The 27,610-nt window shown below is 39.9% G+C and overlaps 1 protein-coding gene across 2 annotated transcripts; it reads left to right on the forward strand.

Moving 5' to 3' along the window:
- The first annotated feature begins 1,593 nt into the window (after nt 1-1,593).
- Nucleotides 1,594-27,531, forward strand: NAA20 (N-alpha-acetyltransferase 20, NatB catalytic subunit). 2 transcript variants are annotated; one of them, XM_082857927.1, is made up of 6 exons: nt 1,594-1,654; nt 6,046-6,070; nt 20,999-21,089; nt 21,555-21,690; nt 26,420-26,565; nt 27,010-27,531. In XM_082857927.1, the coding sequence occupies exons 1-6, from the start codon at nt 1,602-1,604 to the stop codon at nt 27,093-27,095; spliced, it is 537 nt and encodes a 178-aa protein (XP_082714053.1). In that variant the 5' UTR covers nt 1,594-1,601; the 3' UTR covers nt 27,096-27,531. The 2 variants fall into 2 exon arrangements, with proteins under 2 accessions (XP_082714053.1, XP_082714054.1); XM_082857928.1 differs by lacking the exon at nt 26,420-26,565.
- The last annotated feature ends 79 nt before the right edge of the window (nt 27,532-27,610 follow it).

Here is a 27,610-nt window from a genome sequence, read left to right on the forward strand (position 1 = left end):
TTGCAACATCTTACTGGTTCTTTCATAATGAATGAGTTGAAATCTTTGTCATGTGTTCATTTCATATTTGTATGAGAATCACAATTTTACCTTTTCTAAAAATTATCTTTTAGCATTCATTTAATGTAGCACATTAGGGGCAGTTGGTGGTGGTGGGATGAATTGGGAGATTGGGATTGACATGTATACACTAATATGTATTAAATGGATAGCTAATAAGAACCTGCTGTATAAAAAACTAAATAAAATAAAATTCAAAACAAAATAATGTAGCACATTGGGTTTTCCTGATAGGAAATTGTCTCTGAAATTTCTCCCTGTTGAAACACCTGGCAGGCAGGTGAGCTTATGAGGTCAGTCTCCCCTCCTGGAGCATTTGTAGAAACCTTGGACATGAGTTTGTTCCCCAGGGACTGTCACATGCCTCTGTTATTGGGCTTTTGGAGACAAGGCCTGGAGCTGAGGTTGGACCTTGGTGGGGGGCATCTTTCTTGGGGGGCCTGCCTACTTCCTCTGTCATCGCTCTCTCTACCTGCCCTGCCTGGGCCACACATCTGGGCAGGGGCTGCTGAGATTCCTGTGGGGCAGGTAGGGCCCCAGGGCAGTTAAGAGCTGTGAGGGCTTTGAATTTAGACTTCAGTTATGTGGGTTGGTTTGACCTCTGCAACCTGTCCCCCAGGACTTTAACTTTATTTAAATAACTTAAATTTACATTTGAAAAGTGGTATTCCATTCAGTTGTTTGAAAACAGCATGACTGGAACCATTTGGGTATCCACTTTTTAACCATACATTTTATGAAATCTAAATACAGAACAAGAATTTCCTATGACAGTTTAGCTCCTGGATTGAAATATGCTGCAAATGTAAAATACACACAAGATTTCAAAGACTTAGCACCAAAAAAAAAAAAAAAAAAAGCAAAACATTACATTAGTTTTTTTTTTTTTTCCTACTGATTACGTGTTTGTATATTTTTGTATATATTTGATATACTGGGTAAAATATAGTTTTTAAAAAAAAATTTTTTTTTTAATTTTATTTTTTTAAATAAATTACCCAGTATATTTTTGATATACTGGGTAAAATAATATATATATATAATTGCAATTAATTTCACCTTTCTCTTATGTTGTGAAACATGATACTAGAAAATTTGCGATCACATGCATGGCTGTCATCACTGGGACAGGCCACTTTGGACCGTGAATTCTCCCATCCCTCTCCGCTTCCTTCCTCATTTGCCAGGCGGTACCAAGTGGTCCTGATCCCCGCTTTTCTGCTTTGGGTTCCTAACCCCTGGCAGCGTCTTGTCTTCTTCCCCGGAGGATCACTCTGCCTGCTTTCCCCTGTCACTCCAAGGAGGGGTTTTGAGGTTCTAAGAGGGAAGACCCCGGACTTTACAGGCTTTCCCGGATCTGGCCGCCAGAAGGCGCTGCGTCGCCGCCGCCGTTGCTAAGCAAGTCTTGGCCCGGAAGCAGTTTCCCATCCCGCCCCGCCCCGTGACTGCCGCGCGCCAGATAATTTCCGGTGGGGAGTGCGCTGAGTCGCGGAGAGCAGGCTCCTGCGGTGGCGGCGCGGTGGCGGCGCGGTGGCGGCGCGATGACCACTCTCCGGGCCTTCACGTGCGACGACCTGTTCCGCTTCAACAACATGTGAGTGAGGCGCGCCCGGGCCCAGCTGCCGCCGGCGCGTCCCCGGGGCCGTGAGGGGAGGGGGCCGGGCGGACGTGCGGACGCCCCGCTGACCTTGGCCGGGCGGTCGTCCCCTCGCAGCCCTGCGCGCGGTGTGGGCGCTTCTCGGGGCGCCGGGCGGGGCGGGGGGCGCCAGCCCGGCTCTGACCCCCGGCTCCGGCCCGCGTTCCCCTCCGGGCGGGTTAACACTGTGGCTCCGTCCAGGGCCCGGCGGGTTTGCGCGTCTCGTTACTGTTGGGGCGCATCCCGGCGGGAGCACTGCTGCGGCAGGCCCAGGGTATGCACGTTCCTTCGTCCGAGTTAAGTCAAGGACTGTGACTTGCAGGTACCATTTTTTTTTTTTTTTAAGTTTTATGAAAGTTCCTGAACACTTAAAAAGTTGGTAGAATTTTACCGTGAACACGTGTAGACTATTAGCTGGACTCTACCGTTAACATTTCGCTACATTGGCTTCATCACATTTCTGTCCACCCACCCATCTATCCATGCACCCACCAATCCCAGACCCAGTTTAAACACCCTGGGGCAGTTATGTGAAAACTAAGGACCAGAGAGTACATATTCAAGTGTCAGGAGGATGGAAAGAACTTGAGATGAGGTGGCTAGAAACATTCAAAGAGGGGCTGAGCCTTGGAAAATGGGTAAGTGTTGACAGGGTTGAGGAAGGAGGTTCTGGAGGAGGAAGCAGGTGCGGGCGTGGCCGACACCTGGGAGGTGAGTGATGGTAGGAGCGGGTTTCTGTAACTCAGTGGTCAGAGAAACTGGTGAGACTGGACTTCTGCTCCGCTATTGGGGGAACTTTCTGTGGGGCCTCTCCCAGTAGGAGCAGTGTAACTAAGGCGACTGTTGAGGGCTCGCTGTGCCTGGCACTGGAGTAACCCATTTCCTCCTGACAACTCTGTGAAGTAGCTGCCCTTCTCATCCCCAGTTTTGGTGTGAGTAAACTAAGGTCGTGAGAGCGCAGGGGAATGGCCCAGGTGGTAGAGCCCTGCGTGGGAGTGGGCAGAGCAAGGAGACTGATCAAGGAGATTGGCTCCAGGCGGATGGTTCTTACAGTGGTCCGTGAGCACCGGGAGCTTTTTGGAAATGCACGTTCCTGGCCGCCCAGGAGCCTGAGCTCGCCACCGCGGGCCTGCTGGAGGAGGTATACCAGGCAGGTGTGAGCCATTTAGGTGGTCTTGGCAATGGCCGGGAGATGATGACTTGACAAAGGCTTGGGTTTGGGAAGCCCAGGCTCTGGAGGTGACAGTATGCCTTGAAGTTTCAAGAATAGATGAGGCAAAGCCTGCTGGAGAACCAGTTATAACCGAAGACCTAGGAAGGGCCAATATTTTTATACGAAAATGAATAGAGTAGAAGGAAAATAAGCATGACCATTTATTTATAACAAAACATTTGATTTCCGAGAATCATGTAGCTTGTGAAGTCTTCTTCAGAATATGCCAATAGGGGAGCTCCTCTCCCTCCTCGTTTTCTCCTACTTCTCACTTTGATTAGGGCACTTCCATCAAGAACTCCGAGAATCACTGGAGTAGGGTGTTGCAGTAGTAACTGAAAGAAGCAGTGGATGTAGAAACGTTGCAGTTAATTTAACAAATATTTTATTCTTGGCAAAATGTTTTATGCCTATTGTGCACCAGTGCTGAAGAGACAGTAGTGAACAAAACAGAAAAAAAATGTTATCTTTATGGAATTTACAGTTTACTTATTTAAATTGGCTGTGCTGTGTGGCTTGTGGAATCTTAGTTCCCTGACCAGGGATTGAACTTAGACCCTTGGCAGTGAGAACCAAGTTGGGGGAGTCATAGTCATAACCACTGAACCGCCAGGGAATTCCCAGAATTTACAGTTTAGAGGGAAGAGTAAGATAGAACTTAGCATTCAGTACAAAGGAAAAAATGTGAGCTGGAAAGGGAAATAGGGAGTGAGTGGGGATTCGGCTTTGGGTGAGGTGTTCAGGGAAGGTGTCACTGCAGAAAGACCTGGAGGGGAGGGAGTCTGTGGGCACTGTGGGCGGGAGACTTCCAGGCAGAGGGAGTGGCACGGGCACAGATTCCTGTTTCGGAGGAGGAGGCAGCGGCAGCTGTGCTGGAACAGTGAGTGTGGGAGTGTGGGAACACCAGGTCCGATCGGAGTCAAAGGGCTCGACCTCGGAGAGGCCAGCATAGAACGTGGGTCTCCGCCAAGGGCGCTCAGACACCCAGGTGGAGAAGTCAGCTGGGCATCCGGATGTGGGAGTCTCAAGTTTAGGTCTGGGCTAAAGATAGAAATTTCGGGGTCAACACTATGTGGATGGCATTAAAACCAGGTGGCTAGGGACTTCTCTGGCGGTCCAGTGGTTAAGACTCCACGCTCCCAATGCAGGGGGCCCGGGTTTGACCCCTGGTCAGGGAACTAGATCCTGCATGCCGCAACTGAGATCCCACACGCGGCAACTGAGATCCCGTGGTGCTGCAGCTAACACCCAGTGCAGCCAAATAAAAACAAACACAAAAAACCACGTGGCTAGGTGACATCAGTGATGAGTGAGTGCGGACAGGAAAAAGAGGTTCCAGGAATGTGCCCCAGGGCATCACATGTTAAAGGAGACACAGTGGCCCTGTGAGGTGGGAGGAAAACCTGATGGTGGGTCTGGAGTCTGAGAGAGGACAGCATTTCAGGAGGACGGAGCCCTGAACTGTGTCAGGTCTGCCGGTGGCTAGGTGTGCAGCACGTTTATACATTTCTTTCAGGGGAGCAGAGTCCTGGGTCCCGAGAGGTGGGGGCATCTGCTCACCAGGCCTCCAGGCCTGGGTCCAGGAGAGCAGGTGGAGTGTGGGCGCAGAGGTGTAGGGGGGGGTGGGGCGGGGGTGGGACCTTGGTGAAGCTTTCTCCTTACTGCTGTTTTCTTCTTGAAATTGGAAGCAGCTGAGGTGGAAGGGGGAGTGTTGAGGAGACAGGAGAGGGTATAGAGTGGTCCTGAGAAGCAGGGGAGAGTGAGTCCACATGGATTAGTGATTCTCCAGGTGTGGCCAGGGGCGCCTCAAGATTGTTTTGGGGGTTCTGCAAGCCATTTTCATGATAATAAGGGTTTTGTTTGGGGTGCTTTTTCTTTTGCCTTTTTCATTTTCATTCTCTCACAAGGGCACAGTGGAGTTTTCAAGGTTTGTGATCATGTAATAGTAAGCATAACAGGCACAGAAATGAGAAATCAGCTGCCTTCTATTAAACCAGACATTAAAAAGATCTGTAAAATTGTTAAAATAATGCCATTCTTGTCACTAAATTTTTGTTTTTGAAAATAGTGACGTTTTTGGTTTAAAAAAAGTTATTCATATTAATGTATTATTTATTTTTTAAATTAATGTTTTAAACATTTAAATGTCAATAGATGTAATCCACAAAAACAGAAGTTCTTGGGGTTTTCAGTAATTTTTGAGTGTAAAGGGATCCTAAGAACTGCTGGTCTCCAGAAATGCAGTGTGACTGTTTGCATTGTTAAGGGTCCAAAAGCAGAGTTTGACTGTGCAAGAGGAAGAGTTGAAGGTAGCTGTTTTGGGGTCTGGCAAAATATTGGTTCCATTAATTGAATAGGAAAGTAAGGGGCAGAGTTCTTTGTAGACAGAGGCAGGTGTGCATTTAAGAAATGCTGTCGGGAGTGTTGTGATCAGATATGCTGGCATGGCAGGCGCTCAGCAGCTCCAGAGCCAGATCAGGAGCTTCCCTCTGAGAACAAAATTGAAAGTATGGGAATGGGGGCGGTGGGGGGCAGAAATGTAGAAGAGTGGCGAGCAGAAGCCTGAGTGGTGAGATGGCCCACATTTTGGGGGAGGAGGGAGGGAGGAGGAGGAATTGGCAGAGAGGGAGTGCTTGTCAGATGCTGCAGGGCTAGGGTTATTACCCCCATCTGTGATTGACATGCCAGCTTGGTCCCCAGTTCCGGTAACAGTTTATTGCCATTTAGAAAATGGAAGGTTTTAGGGACTTCCTTGGCAGTCCGGTGGTGAAGACTCGGTGCTCTCACTGCTTCGGGCCTGGGTCCAGTCCCTGGTCCAGAACTAAGATCCCACGAGCCACTTGGTGCAGCCAAAGGAAAAAGCAAAAAGGAAGGTTTTGATGAGGTATTAACTATAATTTGTAAAGAAGCAGCAGTTAAATGAAAATGTACAGATGTCTTTATAGTGGCTGTGATGATAGCTCATTATGGTCATTAGGTAAATTAAACCATCTTTCTTAGCTGTAAAGTTGGTTTTAAAGTTGTGGATTTAACATGTTTTGTTTTCCCTGTGCATGTTATTTTTAGTTGTAGTCTCCTTATTTAAACTGGTTTTGTAAACACTGCTTACTGTTGACATTTTTCTTGTTTCTTTTAGTAACTTGGATCCACTTACAGAAACTGTATCCTTTTTTAAAAAGTTAAATGAAGGCTTACTAAGAATAAGGAAAATAGAGGATCAAAAGGAAAAAAATAGACTTGAGTACCGAAAATGTTTAAAACTTGGAGGTCAGGAAACATAAGCAACATTGAAAGCAGTTGAAAATAAAAAACACTAAAAACCTGGGAACAAGAGTTATCTTACACCTGTTGACAAGCCGCTAATATAATGACCTCATAAATCAAGAACAGTACAGTTCCCTGCCCACCCTGCCCCTCAGTAGTAAGCATAGCTGTGAGCAGCAGAAAGTGGTGACTTCAGCAGGAGGGGCTATTCCTGCCTGATGTGAATGAGTCTAGAGTGGACGAGCAGTCCTGGTGGCTCTGTGACATCCCCAGCGACCGGGCTCTGCAGTGGAACCACTCTCCCGTTCCCGGGTGTTCCTGGCTTCCTGTCCAGGTGGCTCCCAGAGCGTACCGCATCTCAGCCATGTTCTTGGCAGGAGGATCGATCAACAGAGGGGAAGGTGAGTGCGTCCTTCCCAGACTCCCAGGGGTACCTCTGGGAGGTGCCACACAGCCTTCTGCATCCTGTGGACCCCTGCCTCGTGCCATACCTGCCTATCTAGAACAGAGTCTGGAATGAGCCTGATTTATATTGGGGCGTGTTGCTAAAGTGAAAGAAGGACTTTGGCTAACATCAGCAGTACTTCTCATGCTCCCCACTAGAGATACGGGCAAAGATGTGTGAAGTGAGGGTCCTCTGACCCTAACAGACAATCCCCACACGCTCAGGAGCGTGAAACACAGAGCTGCACTTTGGGGTTATGTGCCATGTCCACTGCAGGGTAGGAGGGTAGTATTAATTGATAATTTAACAGAGGGCATATAGGATGCTATGAAAATATTAAAAAGAGTTCGGTCTCACCAGTTAAAAGACATGCAGATTAAAACCAAAATGAGATACCATGTTTTATCTATCAAATTACGAAGGATTTCAAGCAGTGATAAAACTCAAGGCTGATGAAGGTGAGGTGAGGGGAGCAGTCTCATAAACTGCGAGTGACAGAGTAAATGCTAGTCTTTCTGGAAGACACTTTGGTAATGTAATACCTAGTAATTCAATTTCCTGGAAGCTGAAGATAATAAGAAATAGAGTCAATTATGTCGGGTTGGCACAGTAATGTGCATGGGCCAGGTTTGGCCCACTGTCTTTTTTTGTAAATAAAGCTTTATTGGACACAACCATGGTGAATAATGTACATATTGTCTGTGCTCTTCTCCTTGGTTTTCACAGTTTTTTCTTTTAAATGGAAATAGAGTTGATTTACAATGTTGTATTAAGTTCAGTAGTTTTTTATGGTAAGAATGCACAACAAGGTAGAAGTAGAAGAACCTTTCTTAATTTGGTAAAGGTTTGATACTAAAAACCTTCAATAAGCATTATAGGTAAGTGAGAAATTAGATTCGTTCCCTTTAAGATTGGGTGTAAGATGAGAATGCCTGCTGTCACTACTGCACGTTAACATAGTTCCAGAGGAACTGACCAAAGGTATTGGAAAGAAGAAAGAAGTGAAAGAAAGTATAAGGATAAGAAAAGTAGAAATAAAACTGTCATTATTTATAATTGATAATACAGTCATCTATCTAGAAAAAAGAACAACCTATTAATAATAAGCGAGTTCAGCAATGTTAGAACCAAGATCAAGTTTCGAAAAATCAATAGCATTTCTGTACACTAGCAGTAGAAATCAAGAAAATATTTTTAATTGAATACTTAAAACATGAATATCTACTTAAAGAACATCATGCATAAAACTAAAAAGTTGAAAGAATGGAAGCAGATTTTTTTTAATATCTAAAACTGACAGGAAGTGAATAGCTAGAATATATAACGAGTTTTTTTTCTGTTCTGTGCCGTTTTTTTAAAATTTTATTGGAGTATAATTGATTTACAGTGTTGTGTTTCAGGTGTACAGCAGAGTGATTCAGTTATACATATATTCATTATTTTTCAGTCTTTTCTCCTACAGGTTATCACAGAATATTGAGTAAAGTTCCCTGTGCTATACAGTAGGTCCTTATTGGTTACCTATCTTAGTGTGTGTATGTTAACCCTAAACTCCTGATTTATCCCCCCCCTCCCCTCCACGTTTCCTCTTTGGTAACCATAAGTTTGTTTTTGATATTTGTAAGCCTGTTTCTGTTTTGTAAATAAGTTCATTTGTATCAGTTTTTAAATTAGACTCCACATATCAGTGATATATGATATTTGTCTTTGTCTGACTTAGTCTGATAATCTCTGGGTCCATCCATGTTGCTGCAAATGGCATTCTTTTCTTTTTTTTGGCTGAGTAGTATTCCACTGTATATATGTATACCATATCTTCTTTATCCGTTCCTTTGTCAATGGACATTTAGGTTGCTTCCATGTCTTGGCTGTTGTAAACAGTGCTGCAGTGAACATTGGGGTGCATGTATCTTTTCAAATTATAGTTTTCTCCTGATAAATGCCCAGTAGTGGGATTGCTGGGTCATATGGTAGTTCTATTTTTAGTTTTTTAAGGAACCTCCATACTGTTCTCATAGTGGTTGTACCAATTTACATTCCCACCAACAGTGTAGGAGGGTTCCCTTTTGTCCACACTCTATCCAGCATTTGTTTGTAGACTTTTTGATGATGGCCATTCTGACCAGTGTGAGATGATATCTCATTGTTGTTTTTTTTTTTTTTTTTTTTAGATTCCGTATATATGTGTTAGCATATGGTATTTGTTTTTCTCTTTCTGACTTACCTCAGTCTGTATGACAGACCCTAGGTCCATCCACCTCACTACAAATAACTCAATTTCTTTTCTTTTTATGACTGAGTAATATTCCATTGTATATATGTGCCACATCTTCTTTATCCATTCATCTATTGATGGACACTTAGGTTGCTTCCATGTCCTGGCTATTGTAAATAGAGCTGCAATGAACGTTGTCGTACATGACTCATTTCGAATTATGGTTTTCTCAGGGTATATGCCCAGTAGTGGGATTGCTGGGTGGTATGATAGTTCTATTTTTAGTTTTTTAAGGAACCTCCATACTGTTGTCCATAGTGGCTGTATCAATTTACATTCCCACCAACAGTGTAAGAGGGTTCCCTTTTCTCCACACCCTCTCCAGCATTTATTGTTTGTAGATTTTTTGATGATGGCCATTCTGACCGGTGTGAGATGATATCTCATTGTAGGTTTGTTTTTTTTTTTAAAGAGAAAAAAAGTTTTCTTCAATCTGGAAAAACAAAGCACAGAAGAACCAACAATGTTTCAAACAGAAAGTCACAAAAATTGTAATCATCATCATCAGTTCACTCAGTCCCATGTAATTATTTTTCATCTTGATCTTTTGTTAGCACTTTTTTGAATTCATCAGTTTTCCATTAGAGTTCTGAAAATGCTTATTCATTCAGTTCAGCAGTATAGTCACTTACCAGAAACCTGTACTTGTCAGTCTTTTCCATGAATTACTTGAAGATAAAACCCTTTATAGGAACATTTTTGCAAAAGCAACAGAGTACACCCAGAACTGTCTGTAAATGACAAAAGACTTAAAAATGACCACAGTTAAAGATTTGATGAAAGTTCATAATAATGCACTTGACAAGGAAATTTAGTTATTTCTGAGATATACATTTAAAACTAATAACTAGAATTATGACTTATAACATTATACCAGAACATACAAGATTTTTAGGAATTTCTTGTAATGTCTGAAACGTTTATATTAACATATTTCCATACAAATAACCCAAAGAAAGTTTTAGTACTAGTTGTTATTTTTAATTTTTGAATTTTATTTTATTTTTTTATACAGCAGGTTCTTATTAGTCATCAGCTTTATACACATCAGTGTATACATGTCAGTCCAAATCGCCCAATTCATCACACCACCATCCCCACCCCACCATGGCTTTCCCCCCTTGGTGTCCATACGTTTGTTCTCTACATCTGTGTCTCAACTTCTGCCCTGCAAACCGGTTCATCTGTACCATTTTTCTAGGTTCCACATACATGCATTAATATACAATATTTGTTTTTCTCTTTCTGACTTACTTCACTCTGTATGACAGTCTCTAGATCCATCCATGTCTCAACAAATTACCCAATTTTGTTCCTTTTTATGGCCGAGTAATATTCCATTGTATATATGTACCAAAACTTCTTTACCCATTCGTCTGTCAATGGGCATTTAGGTTGCTTCCATGACCTGGCTATTGTAAATTGTGCTGCAGTGAACATTGGGGTGCATGTGTCTTTCTGAATTATGCCCATCATTTCTGATGATTCTAACTGGTGTGAGGTGATACCTCATTGTAGTTTTGATTTGCATTTCTCTAATAATTAGTGATGTTGAGCAGCTTTTCATGTGCTTCTTGGCCATCTGGATGCCTTTGGAGAAATGTCTATTTAGGCCTGCCCATTTTTGGATTGGGTTGGTTGTTTGTTTTTGCGGTACGCGGGCCTCTCACTGTTGTGGCCTCTCCCGTTGCGGAGCACAGGCTCCAGACGCGCAGGCTCAGCAGCCATGGCTCACAGGACCAGCCACTCCGCGGCATGTGGGATCTTCCCGGACCAGGGCACAAACCCCTGTCCCCTGCATCGGCAGGCGGACTCTCAACCACTGTGCCACCAGGGAAGCCCTGGTTGTTTGTTTTTTAAATATTGAGCTGCATGAGCTGTTTATATATTTTGGAGATTAATCCTTTGTCTGTTGATTGGTTTGCAAATATTTTCTCCCATTCTGAGGGTTGTCTTTTCGTCTTGTTTATGGTTTCCTTTGCTGTGCAAAAGCTTTGAAGTTTCATTAGGTCCCATTTGTTTATTTTTGTTTTTATTTCCATTACTCTAGGAGGTGGATCAAAACAGATCTTCCTGTGATTTATATCAAAGAGTGTTCTTCCTATGTTTTCCTCTAAGAGTTTTATAGTGTCCAGTCTTAAATTTAGATCTCTAATCCAGTTTGAGTTTATTTTTGTGTATGGTGTTAGGGAGTGTTCTAATCTCATTGTTTTACATGTAACTGTCCAGTTTTCCTGGTACCACTTATTGAAGAGACTGTCTTTTATCCATTGTATATCCTTGCCTCTTCTGTCATAGATTAGTTGACCATAGGTGCGTGGGTTTATCTCTAGGCTTTCTATCTTGTTTCATTGATCTGTGTTTCTGTTTTTGTGCCAGTACCATATTGTCTTGATTACTGTCGCTTTGTAGTATAGTCTGAAGTCAGGGAGTCTGATTCCTCCAGCTCTGTTTTTTACCCTCAAGACTGCTTTGGCTATTCGGGGTCTTTTGTGTCTCCATACAAATTTTAAGATTTTTTGTTCTAGTTCTGTAAAAAATGCCATTGGTAATTTGATAGGGATTGCATTGAATCTGTAGATTGCTTTGGGTAGTATAGTCATTTTCACCATATTGATTCTTCCAGTCCAAGAACATGGTATATCTCTTCATCTGTTGGTATCATCTTTAATTTCTTTCATCAGTGTTTTATAGTTTTCTGCATACAAGTCTTTTGTCTCCCTAGGTAGGTTCATTCCTAGGTATTTTTTTCTTTTTGTTGCAATGGTAAATTGGAGTTTACCAATTCCTTAATTTCTCTTTCAGATTTTTCATCATTAGTGTATAGGAATGCAAGAGATTTCTGTGCATTAATTTTGTGTCCTCCAACTTTACCAAATTTATTGATTAGCTCTAGTTGTTTTCTGGTGGCATTTTTAGGATTCTCTATGTATAGTATCATGTCATCTGCAAACAGTGACAGTTTTACTTCTTTTCCAATTTGCATTCCTTTTATTTCTTTTTCTTCTCTGCTTGCCGTGGCTAGGACTTCCAAAACTATGTTGAATAATAGTGGTGAGAGTGGACAACCTTGTCTTGCTCCTGATCTTAGAGGAAATGCTTTCAGTTTTTCACCATTGAGAATGATGTTTGCTGTGGGTTTGTCATATATGGCCTTTATTATGTTGAGGTAGGTTCCCTCTATGCCCATTTTCTGGAGACTTTTTATCATCTGCATCTATTGAGATGATCATATGGTTTTTATTCTTCAGTTTGTTAATATGGTATATCACATTGATTGATTTGCATATATTGAAGAATCCTTGCATCCCTGGGATAAAGCCCACTTGATCATGGTGGATGGTCCTTTTAATGTGTTGTTGGATTCTGTTTGCTAGTATTTTGTTGAGTTTTTAATCTATATTCATGAGTGATACTGGTCTGTAATTTTCTTTTTTTATAGTATCTTTGTCTGGTTTTGGTATCAGGGTGATGGTGACCTCATAGAATGAGTTTGGGAGTGTTCCTTCCTCTGCAATTTTTTGGAAGAGTTTGAGAAGGATGGGTGTTAGCTCCTCTCTAAATGTTGGATAGAATTCACCTGTGAAGCCGTCTGGTCTAGGGCTTTTGTTTGTTGCAAGATTTTTAATCACAGTTTCAATTTCATTACTTGTGATTGGTCTGTTCATATTTTCTGTTTCTTCCTGGTTCAATCTTGGAAGGTTATACCTTTCTAAGAATTTGTCCATTTCTTCCAGGTTGTCCATTTTATTGGCATAGAGTTGTTTGTAGTAGTCTCTCAGGATGCTTCGTATTTCTGTGGTGTCTGTTGTAACTTCTCCTTTTTCATTTCTAATTTTATTGATTTGAGTCCTCTCACTCTTTTTCTTGATGAGTCTGGCTAATGGTTTATCAATTTTATCTTCTCAGAGAACCAGCTTTTAGTTTTATTGATCTTAGCTCTTGTTTTCTTTGTTTCTGTTTCATTTATGTGTGCTCTGATCTTCATGATTTCTTTCCTTCTGCTAACTTTGAGTTTTCTTCTTCTTTCTCTAGTTCCTTTAGATATAAGGTTAGATTGTTTGAGATTTTTCTTGTTTCTTTAGGTAGGCTTGTATAGCTATAAACTTCCCTCTTAGAACTGCTTTTGCTGCATCCCATAGGTTTTGGATCATCGTGTTTTCATTGTCATTTGTCTCTACGTATTTTTTTATTTCCTCTTTGATTTCTTCAGTGATCTCTTGGTTACTTAGTAATGTATTGTTTAGCCTCCATGTGTTTGTGTTTTTTACGTTGTTTTCCCTGTAATTCATTTCTAATCTCATAGCGTTGTCAGAAAAGATGCTTGATACGATTTCAATTTTCTTAAATTTACTGAGGCTTGATTTGTGACCCAAGATGTGATCTATCCTGGAGAATGTTCCATGTGCACTTGAGAAAAAAGTGTAATCTGCTGGTTTTGGTTGGAATGTCCTATAAATATCAGTTAAATCTATCTGGTCTATTGTGTCACTTAAAGCTTGTTTCCTTATTTATTTTCATTTTGGATGATCTGTCCATTGGTGTAAGTGAGGTGTTAAAGTCCCCCAGTATTATTGTGTTACTGTTGATTTCCTTTTTTATAGCTGTTAGCAGTTGCCTTATGTATTAAGGTGCTCCTATGTTGGGTGCATATATAATTGTTATATATTCTTCCTGGATTGATCCCTTGATCATTATGTAATGTCCTTCCTTGTCTCTTATAACATTCTATATTTTAAAGTCTATTTTATCTGATATGAGTATTGCTACTCCAGTTTTCTTTTGATTTCCATTTGCATGGAATATCTTTTTCCATCCTCTCACTTGCAGTCTGTATGTGTCCCTAGGTCTGAAGTGGTTCTTTTATAGACAGCATATATATGGGTCTTATTTTTGTATCCATTCAGCAAGCCTGTGTCTTTTGGTTGGAGCATTTAATCTATTCACGTTTAAGGTAATTATCAGTATGTATGTTCCTATGACCATTTTCTTAATTGTTTTGTTTTGGGTTTGTTTTTGTAGGTCCTTTTCTCCTCTTGTCCTTCCCACTTAGAGAAGTTCCTTTAGCATTTGTTGTAGAGCTGGTTTGGTGGTCCTGACTTCTCTTAGCTTTTGCTTGTCTGTAAAGCTTTTGATTTCTCCATTGGATCTGAATGAGATCCTTGTGGTTGTAGGTTCTTCCCTTTCATCACTTTAAGTATATCATGCCACTCCCTTCTGGCTTGTAGAGTTTCTGCTGAGAAATCAGCTGTTAACCTTATGGGAGTTCCCTTGTATGTTATTTGTTGTTTTTCCCTTGCTACTTTCAATAATTTTTCTTTGTCTTTAGTTTTTGCCAATTTGATTACTATGTGTCTCGGCATGTTTCACCTTGGGTTTATCCTGTATGGAACTCGCTGCACTTCCTGGACTTGGTGGCTATTTCTTTTCCCATGTTAGGGAAGTTTTTGACTATAATCTCTTCAAATATTGTCTCAGGTCCTTTCTCTCTCTCTTCCTCTGGGACCCCTGTAATGTGAATGTTGTTGCGTTTAATGTTGTCCCAGAGGTCTCTTAGGCTGTCTTCATTTCTTTTCATTCGTTTTTCTTTATTCTGTTCCACAGCAGTGAATTCCACCATTCTGTCTTCCAGGTCACTTATCCGTTCTTCTGCCTCAGTTATTCTGCTATTGATTCCTTCTAGTGTAGTTTTCATTTCAGTTATTGTATTGTTCATCTCTGTTTGTTTGTTCTTTAATTCTTTTAGGTCTTTGTTAAACATTTCTTGCATCTTCTTGATCTCAGCCTGCATTCTTTTTCCAAGGTTCTGGATCATCTTCACTATCATTATTCTGAATTATTGTCCTGGAAAGTTGCCTATCTCCACTTCATTTAGATGTTTTTCTGGGGTTTTATCTTGTTCCTTCATCTGGTACATAGCCCTCTGCCTTTTCATCTTGTCTTTCTGTGAATGTGGTTTTTGTTCCACAGGCTTCCGGATTGTAGTTCTTGCTTCTTTTGTCTGCCCTCTGGTGGATGAGGCTATCTTAAGAGGCTTGTGTGAGTTTCCTGATGGGAGGGACTGGTGGTTCGTAGAGCTGACTGTTGCTATGTTCCGAAGAGCTCAGTAAAACTTTAATCAGCCTTACTGCTGATGGGTGGGGCTGGGTTCCCTCCCTGTTGGTTGTTTGGCCTGAGGCAACCCAACACTGGAGCCTACCTGGGCTCTTTGCTGGGGCTAATGACAGACTCTGGGAGGGCTCACGCCAAGGAGTACTTCCCAGAACTTTTGTCAGTGTCCTTGTCCCCACAGTGAGCCGCAGCCATCTCCCACCTCTGCAGGAGACCCTCTAACACTAGCAGGTCTGGTTCAGTCTCCCCTGGGGTCACTGCTCCTGCTGGGTCCCAATGTGCACACTACTTTGTGTGTTCCCTCCAAGAGTGGAGTCTCTGTTTCCCCCAGTCCTGTTGAAGTTCTGCAGTCAAATCCCACTAGGTTTCAAAGTTTCATTCTCTAGGAATTCTTCCTCCCATTGCTGGACCCCCAGATTGGGAAGCCTGATGTGGGGCTCAGAACCTTCACTCCAGTGGGTGGACTTCTGTGGTATAAGTGTTCTCCAGTCTGTGAGTCACCCACCCAGCAGTTATGGGATTTGATTTTACTGTGATTGTGCCCCTCCTACCGTCTCATTGTGGCTTCTCCTTTGTCTTTGGATGTGGGTTATCTTTTTTGGTGAGTTCCAGTGTCTTCCTGTTGATGATTGTCCAGCAGCTAGTTGTGATTCTGGTGTTCTCTGCAGAGGGAGTGAGAGCACGTCCTTCTACTCTGCCATTTTGGTTCCTCCCTCATTGTAGTTTTGATTTGCATTTCTCTGATAATTAGTGATGTAGAGCATTTTTTTAATGTGCTTTTTAGCCATCTTTTTTTTTGGAGAAATGTCTATTTAGATCTTCTGCCCATTTTTTGATTGGGTTGTTTTTTTTGATATATAGATGCATGAGCTATTTGTATATTTTGGAGATTAATCCCTTGTCAGTTGCTTCATTTGCAAATATTTTCTCCCATTCTGTGGGCTGTGTTTTCATTTTGTTTATGGTTTCTTTTGCTGTGTAGAAGCTTTTAAGTTTAATTAGGTCCCATTTATTTTTGTTTTTATTTTCATTACTCTAGGAGGTGGATCAAAGAAGATACTGCTGCAATTTATGTCAAAGAGTGTTTTGCTTGTGTTTTCCTCTAAGTTTTATAGTGTCTGGCCTTCATTTAAGTCTTTAATCTGTTTTGAGTTTATTTTTGTGTATGGTGTTAGGGAGTGTGCTAACTTCATTCTTTTACTTGTAGCTGTCCAATTTTCACAGCCTCACTTATTGAAGAGACTGTCTTTTCTCCATTGTATATTCTTGCCTCCTTTGTCATAGATTAGTTGACCATAGGTGTGTGGGTTTATCTCTCGGCTTTCTATCCTGTTCCATTGAGTTGTATTTGTTTTTGTGCCAGTACCATACTGTTTTGATGACTGTAGCATTGTAATATAGCCTGAAGTCAGGGAGCCTGATTGCTCCAGCTCTGTTTTTCATTCTCAGGATTGCTTTTGCTATTAGGGGTCTTTTGTGTTTCCATACAAATTTAAATTTTTTTTGGTTCTAGTTCTGTGAAAAATGCCATTGCTAATTGATAGGGATTGTAGTTGAATCTGATTGCCTTGGGTAGTATAGTCATTTTGACAGTATTGATTCTTTCAATCAAAGAGCATGGTATGTTTTTCCGTTTGTGTCATCTTCGATTTCTTTCATCAGCATCTTATAGTTTTCAGAGTACAGGTCTTTTGTCCCCTTGGTAAGTTTATTCCTAGGTGTTTTATTCTTTTTGATGTGATGGTAAGTGGGATTATTTCCTTAATTTCTCTTTTTTGGTCTTTCATTGTTAGTGTACAGGAAGGGAAGAGATTTCTGTGTCTTAATTTTGCATCCTGCAACTTTACCAGAATCATTGATGAGCCCTAGTAGTTTTCTGGTAGAATCTTCAGGATTTTCTATGTGTGGTATCATTTTATCTGCAGTGATGATAGTACTTCTTTTCCAATTTGGATTCCTTTTATTTCTTTTTCTCTGATTGCCATGGCTAGGACTTCCAAAACTATGTTGAATAAAAGTGGTGACAGTGGACATCTTTGCCTTGTTCCTGATCTTAGATGGAATGCCCTCAGCTTTTCACTGTTGAGAATGATGTTAGCTGTGGGTTTGTCATATATGGCCTTTATTATGTTTAGGTAAGTTCCCCCTATGCCCACTTTCTGGAGAGTTCTTATCATAAATCAGTGTTGAATTTTGTCAAAAGCTTTTTCTGCATCTATTGAGATGATCATATGGTTTTTATTCTTCAGTTTGTTGTTGTGGTGTATCACACTAATTTGCAGATATTGAAGCGTCCTTGCATCCCTTGGATAAAGCCCACTTGATCATGGTGTATGATCCCTTTTAATGTATTGTTTGATTCAGTTTACTAGTATTTGGTTGAGGATTTTTGCACTTATGTTCATCAGTGATATTGACCTGTAATTTTTTTTGTGGTATCTTTGTCTGGTTTTGATATCAGGATGATGATGGCCTCACAGAATGAGCTTGGGAGTATTCTTTCCTCTGCAGTTTGTTGGAAGAGTTTCAGAAGGATAGGTGTTAACTCTTCTCTGAATGTTGATAGAATTTGCCTGTGAAGCCATGTGGTCCTGGACTTTTCTTTGTTGAAAGTTTCTTAAAACACTTTCAATTTCAGTACTTGTGATTAGTCCGTTCATATTTTGTATTTTTTTCTGGTTCAGTCTTGGAAGGTTGTATCTTTCTAAGAATTTGTCCATTTCTTCTAGGCTGTCTGTTTTATTGGTATACAGTTGTTTGTAGTAGTCTATTATGATTGTTTTTCTGTGATGTCAGTTGTAACTTCTTCATTTCTGATCTTATTGATTTGAGCCCTCTCCCTTTGTTTTTGAGTCTGGCTAAAGGTTTATCCATTTTGCTTATCGTCTCAAAGACCCAGCTTTTAGTTTCATTGATCTTTTTTGTTTTGTCTCTATTTCATTTATTTCTGCTCTGATCTTTATGATTTCTTTACTTTTACTAACTTCGGGGTTTTTTTTCTTTTTTTGTACTCTCTCTGGTTGCTTTAGGTGTAAGGGTAGGTTGTTTACTTGCGATTTTTGTTTTCTGAGGTAAGATTGTATTGCTATAAACTTCCCTCTTAGAACTGCTTTTGCTGTGTTTTTGATGTCATTTGTGGATTGCTGTGTTTTTGATGTCATTTGTCTTTAGGTACTTGATTTCTTCTTTGATTTCTTCAGTGATCCATTGGTTGTTTAGTAACATATTGTTTAGCCTCCATGTGTTTGTGTTTTTTTACAATTTTTTTTGCCTGTAATTGATTTCTGATCTCATAGCATTGTGGTCAGAAAAAGATGCTTGATGTGATTTCAATTTTCTTAAATTTACTGAGGCTTGATTTGTGGCCCAATATGTGATCTGTCCTGGAGAATGTTCCATGTGCACTTGAGAAGACAGTGTATTCTGCTTTTGGATGGAATGTTCTATAAATATCAGTTAAGGCCATCTGGTCTGATGTGTCATTTAAGGCCTGTGTTTCCTGATTGATTTTCTGTCTGAATGATCTGTCCACTGATGAAAGTGGTTTGTTAAAGTCCCCCCCTATTATTGTGTTACTGTCAACTTCTCTTTTTGTAGCTGTTACCATTTGCCTTATGTATTGAGGTGCTCCTATGTTGGGTGTCTGTATATTTACAATTGTTACATCCTTTTCTTGGATTGATCCCTTGATCATTATGTAGTGTCCTTCCTGATCTTTTGTAAGTCTTTAAAGTTTGTTTTGTCTGATATGAGTATTGCTACTCCTGCTTTCTTTTGAATTCCATTTGCATGGAATACCTTTTCCATCCCCTCACTTTGTCTGTATGTGTCCCTAGATATGAAGTAGGTCTCTTGTAGATGGCATATATATGGGTCTTGTTTTTGTATCCATTTAGCCAGTCTGTGTCTGTTGGTTGGAGCATTTAATCCATTTACATTTAAGGTAATTATCAATAAGTGTTCTTACTGCTGTTTTGTTAATTGGGGTTTGTTTTTGAAGGTCTTTTTTCTTTCCTCTTGTTCTCTTGTGATTTGATGTCTATCTTTAGTGTTGTTTGGATTGCTTTTTCTTTTTTGTGTGTGTATCTATGGTAGAGTTTTGGTTTGTGGTTCCCATGAGGTTTTGATAGAGCAGTCTGTATAACTACAAGATTGTTTTAAGTTGCTGGTCTCAATTTCCAGTGCATTTCCAGTATCCTGCATTTGGTACTCTTCTCATGGTTGCCGATTTTGATATCATATTTATGTGTGGATGGTTTCCTACCTTTATGTTTGCCTTTACCAGTGAGCTTTCCCATTTGTAATTTTCTTGATTCTAGTTGTGGCCTTTTCCACAGAGAAGTTCCTTTAGGTTTTGTTGTGGTTTTCACAGTTTGAGTAGCTGCAACAGAGGCCAATATGGTCCACACAGCCTTGAATATTTACTGTCTGTCTCCTTTTTTGTTTTCTGATTTTTATTGGAGTATAGTTGCTTTATAGTGTTTTGTTAGTTTCAGGTGTACAGCAAAGTGAATCAGTTATACATATTATTTCCTCTTTTTTCGATTTCCTTCCCATTTAGGTTACCACAAAGCATTGAGTTCCCTGTGCTTTACTTTAGGTTCTTGTTAGTTATCTATTTTATACATAGTATCAATAGTGTATATGTCAATCCCAATTTCCCAATTCATCACCCACTCCCCCCACCCTCCAGTCTGGCTCTTTAGAGAAAATGTTTGTTACTTTGTTAGCCCCTGAGTTAATGTCAGTAACAGCAGTAAAAATCAACTATAGATACATGCAGCAACAGGGCTACATATCAGAAACAAAGTTGAATGGAAAAAGACTCCATAATTTTCATTTGTATTTAAAACATTGACCTATTAAAGACTTCTCCATGTTTATAAAAAAGTAAAAGGAGTTTGAAGAATTCTGAATGGCAGAAAATTTTCACTGTATATAAGGGAAAGTATTAGGATGCAACTCAATTTATGTGGTGTGCTTCCCGTTACACTTAAAAAAGTTTTTGGTGAAAGTCCCATAATCCAGGTGAGGCCATGTTTCAGAGTAACCTGCCAGGGCTTCTTGGTCCATGAGCTTGAGCCAGGGGCTCCTCCAGTAGCCAGAGAAGAGATGGTTATGATGTCAGTGGCTGGATGGCAGAAGGACCTGACGACTGCCATGTTAAGGGTTATGTTTGAAGAGACAGAATAAAGGCTGTTCTTCAGAGGAGAGTTTGAAGAATTTACACTGAACAGATTTTCCAGGAAGTTTTAAAAAAAATGATTGATGGTGTCCCCTTATAGAACTGCATCAGCAAGCTTATACTAAGGAGGAGGACAGGAATTGAGTACAAGTCAGCAAGGACTCCAGGGTTGAAGAGTTAAGTAATGAGCAGTACTCCGGCATTCACTTTTAAGTCAGCTTTTTTTTTTTTTTTTTTTTTTTGCATTACTAGAAATGGAGACCTTGAATTGGTGGAGGGGAAAAACTAGGTTTGTTAAGTAGCCTTTGGAAATACTTAAGTTTAAAGTTATTTTCACTGTCCCATGGCTGAAGCTAATGTAGGAACTAGTCATTAATTTCCCAGTGCAATTATGAAAAATAAACATACTGAGCATGTGCTGTTTGCCAAGCACCAGGGATAGAGGGAACATGGCATACATGTTCCAAGGGGAGACATTAAACAAGTAGAGTATCAGGTGATTATGGATAAAGTGCTGCGCAGGGATCTAGACACAGTGTGAGCAGCGGGGGAGACGACTGTAGAACTTGGGAGCCTGGTTCTTTGCTGTCTATTGGATGCTACTGTCTCCAGTCACATTTGAGTTTATATATATTCAGTCAATTTTCTTAAAAATTAGTGCTTAACCTAAATATTTCATCCAATAAATTGATTATGGAAGTCATACATATGGCTGGGGATAAACAATATACTTTTTAAAGGAAACTTGAAAATATCCCTGAAGAAATCTGACTGTCCATTACTTTGCATCCTCCTTAACAAGACTCTAGTATGGGATTCCTTTTTACTTACAGTACCTCGCCCACTGGCCAGAGTACTTCATTGTTGCAGAGGCCCCTGGTGGAGAGTTAATGGGTTATAGTAAGTATAATACCACTAGTACTTTTTTGGATAGGCAGTTGAGATTGAAATATAGGTTTTAACTGATTATTTTATATTGATCACAGAACTGGAAGTATAATCGTGACGCCCATAATTTTATTTCCTTTTCAACCATTTGACAGCTCACTGATCCCTTCTGATCCCTTCTATTTTAGGTACAGAGCAGTGACCCAGACAGACTTGGTTGCATTGCTAACAAAAATTTGAGCTGTAGATTGTCTGTTACGTGTACATGACACACATACATACCCACATGAAATGTAGATATTTAAAAAAATACTTATCAAGTAAAAGCATTAATAACAATTAGCTAGATGACTTTTAAGTATTGCTTAAAGATCAGAACTTGGTCATTAGTTTCCTTTATAATAAAAATGTACTAAACAGCATTTCTGTATGTGTAAATCCTCGTGTTAGTTACTGGATGTGATCTTTCATTGGCAGTCATGGGCAAAGCAGAAGGCTCGGTGGCGAGGGAAGAGTGGCATGGGCACGTCACAGCTCTGTCTGTTGCCCCGGAATTCCGACGCCTTGGTCTGGCTGCTAAGCTTATGGAGTTATTAGAGGAGATTTCAGAAAGGTAGGCACCTGCTTTGCAAATGATTTTTGAACTCTAACCATTTGAGTTTTCTCTTGGTGAATGTTTTATCAGATTTTTTCCTTCAGATTGAATATCTGTCATGATGCAGTTTCATAGGAATTTCATTTTCAGCCTCTAATAGTCCTTACACCAATTCTGTCACATATTCAGAGTGATATTATTGTTCCTGTTTGGCCACTGAGGAAAATTAAGGCAGTGTGAGTGACCTGCCATAGGCTTATGAGCTGGGTAACTGGTGGAATCAAAATCTAGCCCTCAAGGTTTCTGTTAGTGTTCTTGCCACTGCAGCAGGTGTTTCCAAATTCTTCGTTAACACTGTCCTTGGCATCTCAGTCATTTTCTCATAGTGCCCTAGGCTAAACAGAAGTGTAGTCTTAAGCAGTTGTGTCCCAGCAAGCTAGTAGCTATTAGGAAGAAAAAAATATTTTCATTTCATTGTTAAATAACTGTGGTTACCTCCTAATGAGATGTGTGTACCTGCTGGGCAGTGCATGCTTCTCAAACCTTGGAACCAGATTCTGCAGAACTGCCAGCATTCTTGTTCCATGTTGATTTTCATGTAATCACAGGAATTGCCAGAAGCCTGGCTTCATAAAGATACTATGTCACCAAAAGGAATATAATGTGATATGATGTGTATTTGTGAACTGTATAAAGCTAGTAGTTTGCCAGTGTACAACATGTAAGGTTTGCCTACGTTTTCCCCAAACATTTGAAATATGCACCTCCATGAGTTTGAGAACTGCAAATATTGTAGCTTTTTTTTCAGACCTGTTTTATGTGTCAAACACTCACTCACTATGTGTTACTTTTATTAAATCCATTAAAGTGGAACATTTTAAAGAAGTAACCATGGCCTGAAAACACTGAGCCAAGTCAAGGGCAAGAGGAACCTGAGCTCATTCTTAATTTAGCTGAAAAAGTCTAGTCCTTAAGAACTTAAAAAATTCTTCCTAGAGTGAATACAGAAGAGGGAAAATCTTTAGCAAGATTGTAGTTTACACACATTGGTTAATGGCATATCTTGTTGAAAACAGGTATTTGGCATTATCGTGTATAGTTGACAGGGAGTTAGGAACTGTTCTAATTGCACATCAGATTTAATGTATTTATAGGATAGACCATCTCTTAGAGTAGAAAACCACTATGCTCCCTTCCCTTACAGGGTCTAAACGTTCATTTACTTTACAATAGTTGCTAAGATTTAAGTGGCCTATATTTGTGTAGGGGGTGTGTGTGTGTATACGTATACACACACACACACACACATATATTTTTAATGTATACATTAAATGTGTACACTAAAAATAGAAACAGTATATAATATCCAAAGAGAAAAATAGGATAATAAAAGTCAATTCCAAAGAAAAAAAGGAAACTAAAGTAGCAAAACAAATAAAACGCATGAAATAAGGCGGTAGCAGTGAATCCAAATATAATTGATAAATGCAGTAATTGATAAATACAACAGCAAATGTTAATGGACTAATGACTCCAGTTAAAAGACGTTATTATGCCAAGTGAACCAGGCACAGGAAGACAAATATTGTGTGATTCCACTTAGATACCTAAAGTAGTTAAATTCATGAAGAGTGGAATGGTGGTGGCTGGGGATGGGGGAAATGTCAAGTTACTAAAGTTTCAGTTCAGCAAGAAGAATAAGCTCTAGAATTTGATATATAACGTTGTATACCTACACTTGAAGATGATAGTGTACATTTAAAATTTATTGAGAGGGTAGATCTCATGTATTCTTAGGACAGTAACATTAAAAAATGATGGACTGTCAGAACTGTATTCTATTTACAGGAAATATGTATAAAGGTTAAAGATCGAAAGTAAAGAAATTTTTTTTAATTATGCAAATTCTAACAGGGTGTGCTTAAATTAACAACAGTCACATTATAGTTCAATAATTACGAAAATAAAAAAGGGTCTGCATACTGAAAAGAGTTAATCAGGGAGATGTAATAATTAAAAACTGTACGTACCCAGTGACAAATTCAAAGTAAAAATGCAACAGTTGACAAAACTACAAGAAGAAATAGACAAATCATCGAAATAGACAAATCATCATAATTGGAGATATGAGCATGCCTCATCCTAATTGTCAGGACAGTCAGAAATTGATTAAGCGTACAGAACAGGGGTCAACAAACTTTTTCTGGGCCAGATAGTAAACGTTAAGGCTTCACAGGCCACCCAAGGTCTCTATTGCTTCTTCAAAATTGTAAAAAAACATTCTTTGCTTGAGAGCAGCATAAAAATAGGTTGAAAGCTGACCCCTGCCTTAACTAATTTCAGTCAGTTAGCCAGAATCTTTCCACAAAGAAAGCTATGGCTTCTCTGGCAAATTTCACCAACAATTTAAGAAATAATGACACTAAGTTTACTTTTACACACAAAAAGGGAACAATCACAAAACCTGACAAGAGGAAGGAAAATCTCATGACAGATGCAAAGTCCCAGAAAATTCTTAGCAAAATGGATTCAGCAATTCATGAAAAGGATGACATATCGGGGGAAGTTTGTTTTAATATTAGAATGTATCCTACCAGTTAATAGGCTGAAGAATATTTATCTCAGTAAATGTAGAAAATGCTTTGATACAATCCAGAGTTCACTCTTGATAAAAACTGTTAGCAACAGGAAAACTTACTTAACCTGAAAAACTGAAAACCTGTAGTAAATATGAGTGGTGATGCACTGAATGATTTCTGGGACAGGACAGGATGCCTAAAGTCGGCTTCCCTTCAGTAATTTACTGGAAATCATCCTCTACCATGCAAGTGAAGCAAGCAAGAAAAATAAAAGGTTTGAGAAGAAACAAAACCGTTATTTTGGATAGGTAAGATTGTACAAATAGAAAACCTACAGGAAGGAATCTACAAATATTTAGAATTTTAATAAAAGTTAAGCTAAGTTGTTGGATATAAAGTTAGTATAAATTAAATTGCTTTTCTATACAAACAGTAACATTTAGAAGAGGATGCGATTTGCATTGGCATCAGTACATTAAGCCCTTAGGAGAAATCTAACAAAAGCTGTGCAAGACCTCTCTGAAGTTTATACAGCTTTACCCAGAGACAGAACAGATGACCTACCTAAGTGGAGGGAGGAACTACCACTGCAGCATAGAGTTAGCCGTCTCTACAGTAGACAGGTAACTGATCCACAGTCAGCGTAACTGCAACCCAAATCACAAGTCTTTTCCGTGCAACTTGTTGATTCTGAAACTTACAGGGAATGGAAGGAGCCAAAAAGAGGTAAGACACTCTTGAACAGCAAAAAAGTGAGTGGAGTAATTGTCTAGGCTAGTGGAACAGAATTTGAGACACAGACTCAGGAACACATGGACTTTAGACACACCTTGGAGGAGGCAACTGCAGATCAGTGGTGGGGAAGGATACACTTTCCAATAAACGTGGTGCCACCACTGGATATCCATATGGGAAAAGATTTTCCCACATTAGTACCTTATCATGCACAGATCAATTCCATATTTATTAAAAACCTATATGTGAAGAGCAAAACTAAAAAGCCCTTCAAAGGAGAGTGTCTCCATGACCTCAGGGTAGAAAAGAACTTCTCAAGGCCTAAAAAGTGCAAGGAAGTCATATATTCAACTTCACTAGAGTGCGGTAACTTTGTTCATCAAACGATACATAAGGATGATGACAAGTAACAAATTGGAAAAAGATTTGCAAATTGGGGAGAAGACTTGCACCATCCTTCACACAAGGCTGAATATCCAGAATACATAGAGAACTACATGTGGGGGAGAACGACCAATAAAGACCATACAGAATGAGAAATCTAATGGTGGACACAAATATAATCAGCCTTGTTAGTAATCAGAAATGCCAGCTAAAATTGCCCTGAGATGCCATCAGGAGTCTACCCCCTCCTGTGGGAGTGTCAGGTGGCACATGTGGGCTGGGAGACAGGCATTATCTGATAAAGTTGAAGGTGTCCCTGTGAGCCAGCAGTGACACTAACTGCAGACCTTAGATATCCCGGATGTACCACAAGACACACAACAAAATACTCGTAGCAGCATAGTTGATAATGTATAGGACCACAGACATCTCACATCTCATAGTGTGTCCATACAGGGACACACTAAACACAGGGAGGACGGACAAGCTCCAGCTGCCCTGGGACTGACTCAGTACCGACTGGGAGGCGAGTCACTAAAGAGTAAAGTAAGTTTGACTCCATTCAGGTGATGTTCACAAACAGGAGAAATTAAACCAGAACAGGTGGTAAGTCTACTGCATAAAGCAAGGCGCTGATGACCACACGAGTCAGGACATGGAGACCTGGGTAAGAAAGGGGCTGTCACTGACCAGAGGGACCCAAGGGCTTCAGAGCTGTGACCAGTGTCCTGTAGTTATACAAGGCCACATTGGTGCTTTCCTCAAAACCTTGGGCGAAACTATTATATGACTAATTGGTAAAATGATTTTTAAAGCCAGGTAACAGAATTGTGGTAAAAATTTAAAGTTTATCTTTTAAGAAAACCTGTAGGTTTTGAAATGTTACAGTTATCTTTTGTACTGCAAAATCCTCAGCAGTAAAAATTGATAACATGATGTAATTGACTGCAGGGTTTCATAGTACCATCCTATGAATAGTCAAAGTAGTTTTAAAAATTATGTATTATTTTCAAGGACTTCTAATTTTTTTTTTTTTTTTTTAATTACAGAAAGGGTGGATTTTTTGTTGATCTCTTTGTAAGAGTGTCTAACCAAGTTGCAGTCAACATGTACAAGCAGTTAGGCTACAGTGTGTACAGGACAGTCATAGAGTACTATTCGGCCAGCAACGGGGAGCCCGATGAGGATGCTTACGGTGAGCTCCCTTTTGGGGTGGTATCCCTGAGAGGAAGCCAAATGTCTACATTCATCCTACAGACTGAAATACTCGGCTATTTTAATACACTTAAGAGAATCATATTTAAAATCTGGGCTATAATTAAATCTGCTTTAACCTGCCCTTAAGAACCTACCACTGATTAACTTACATTAACTAACCATTGGTTAATTACTGTCAATTATTGTTTTACTGGTACAGACACATTTTTACTAAGGTTCTGTCAAAAGAACATTTGTAGGAAGAGCTGGATCCCAGCTGGGGTTTGGTGTACTTGTGATTGAGAATCACTTACAAATACGTTTCTCTTAGAATATGGTAGAAGTGGGGGTAGGGGACAAAACCTCTTAACCTATACACTTTAAATTTGATATAAAATATTCTGACATTTGGGTACTTACATTAAACTTTGCTTCCTAACAGATATGAGGAAAGCACTTTCCAGGGACACTGAGAAGAAATCCATCATACCATTACCTCATCCTGTGAGGCCGGAAGACATTGAATAACCATGAGCAGTGGTTCTTAGGCTGATGATGCTCCAGATATTTTATGGACAATATTATTTTCATTAGATGATCCTGGAGCTCTATTAGGAGAAAAGGGAATTGTTTAGATCTTAAAGACTTCAAGAAAAAAACAGGTTATAAACTTGTCTTGTTTCCTATTAGCAATATCATACCTTCTAAAGCTGTCCACTGTAATAAAATTCAGCCAAAAAAGGCAGCTAGGTCAAAAGGAAACATTCCACTGTTATGGTTCATAATGTAATATTCATGGTATGCTAGGGAAAAAGCTTGCTCCAATCTCCTCCTCAATTCTGTGCCTGAGAACCACTGCTGCATATATATTTTTTATTTTGTATTGAACTGTTAATTGAAGCTTTAAAAGCATATATGGAATGTGTAAATCTAAGATGTATAATAAAATGCACTGTTGACTCGAGTGTTTTCTGGAAGGTTTTTGGTCATTTATAAACGTCAGGTTATCAGGATTGAAGAAGGTCATCATTTAGGGTATGTTG

The sequence above is a fragment of the Leucopleurus acutus genome, assembly GCF_964270905.1.
Source record: "Leucopleurus acutus genome assembly, chromosome: 16".
Lineage (NCBI taxonomy): Eukaryota > Metazoa > Chordata > Mammalia > Artiodactyla > Delphinidae > Leucopleurus > Leucopleurus acutus.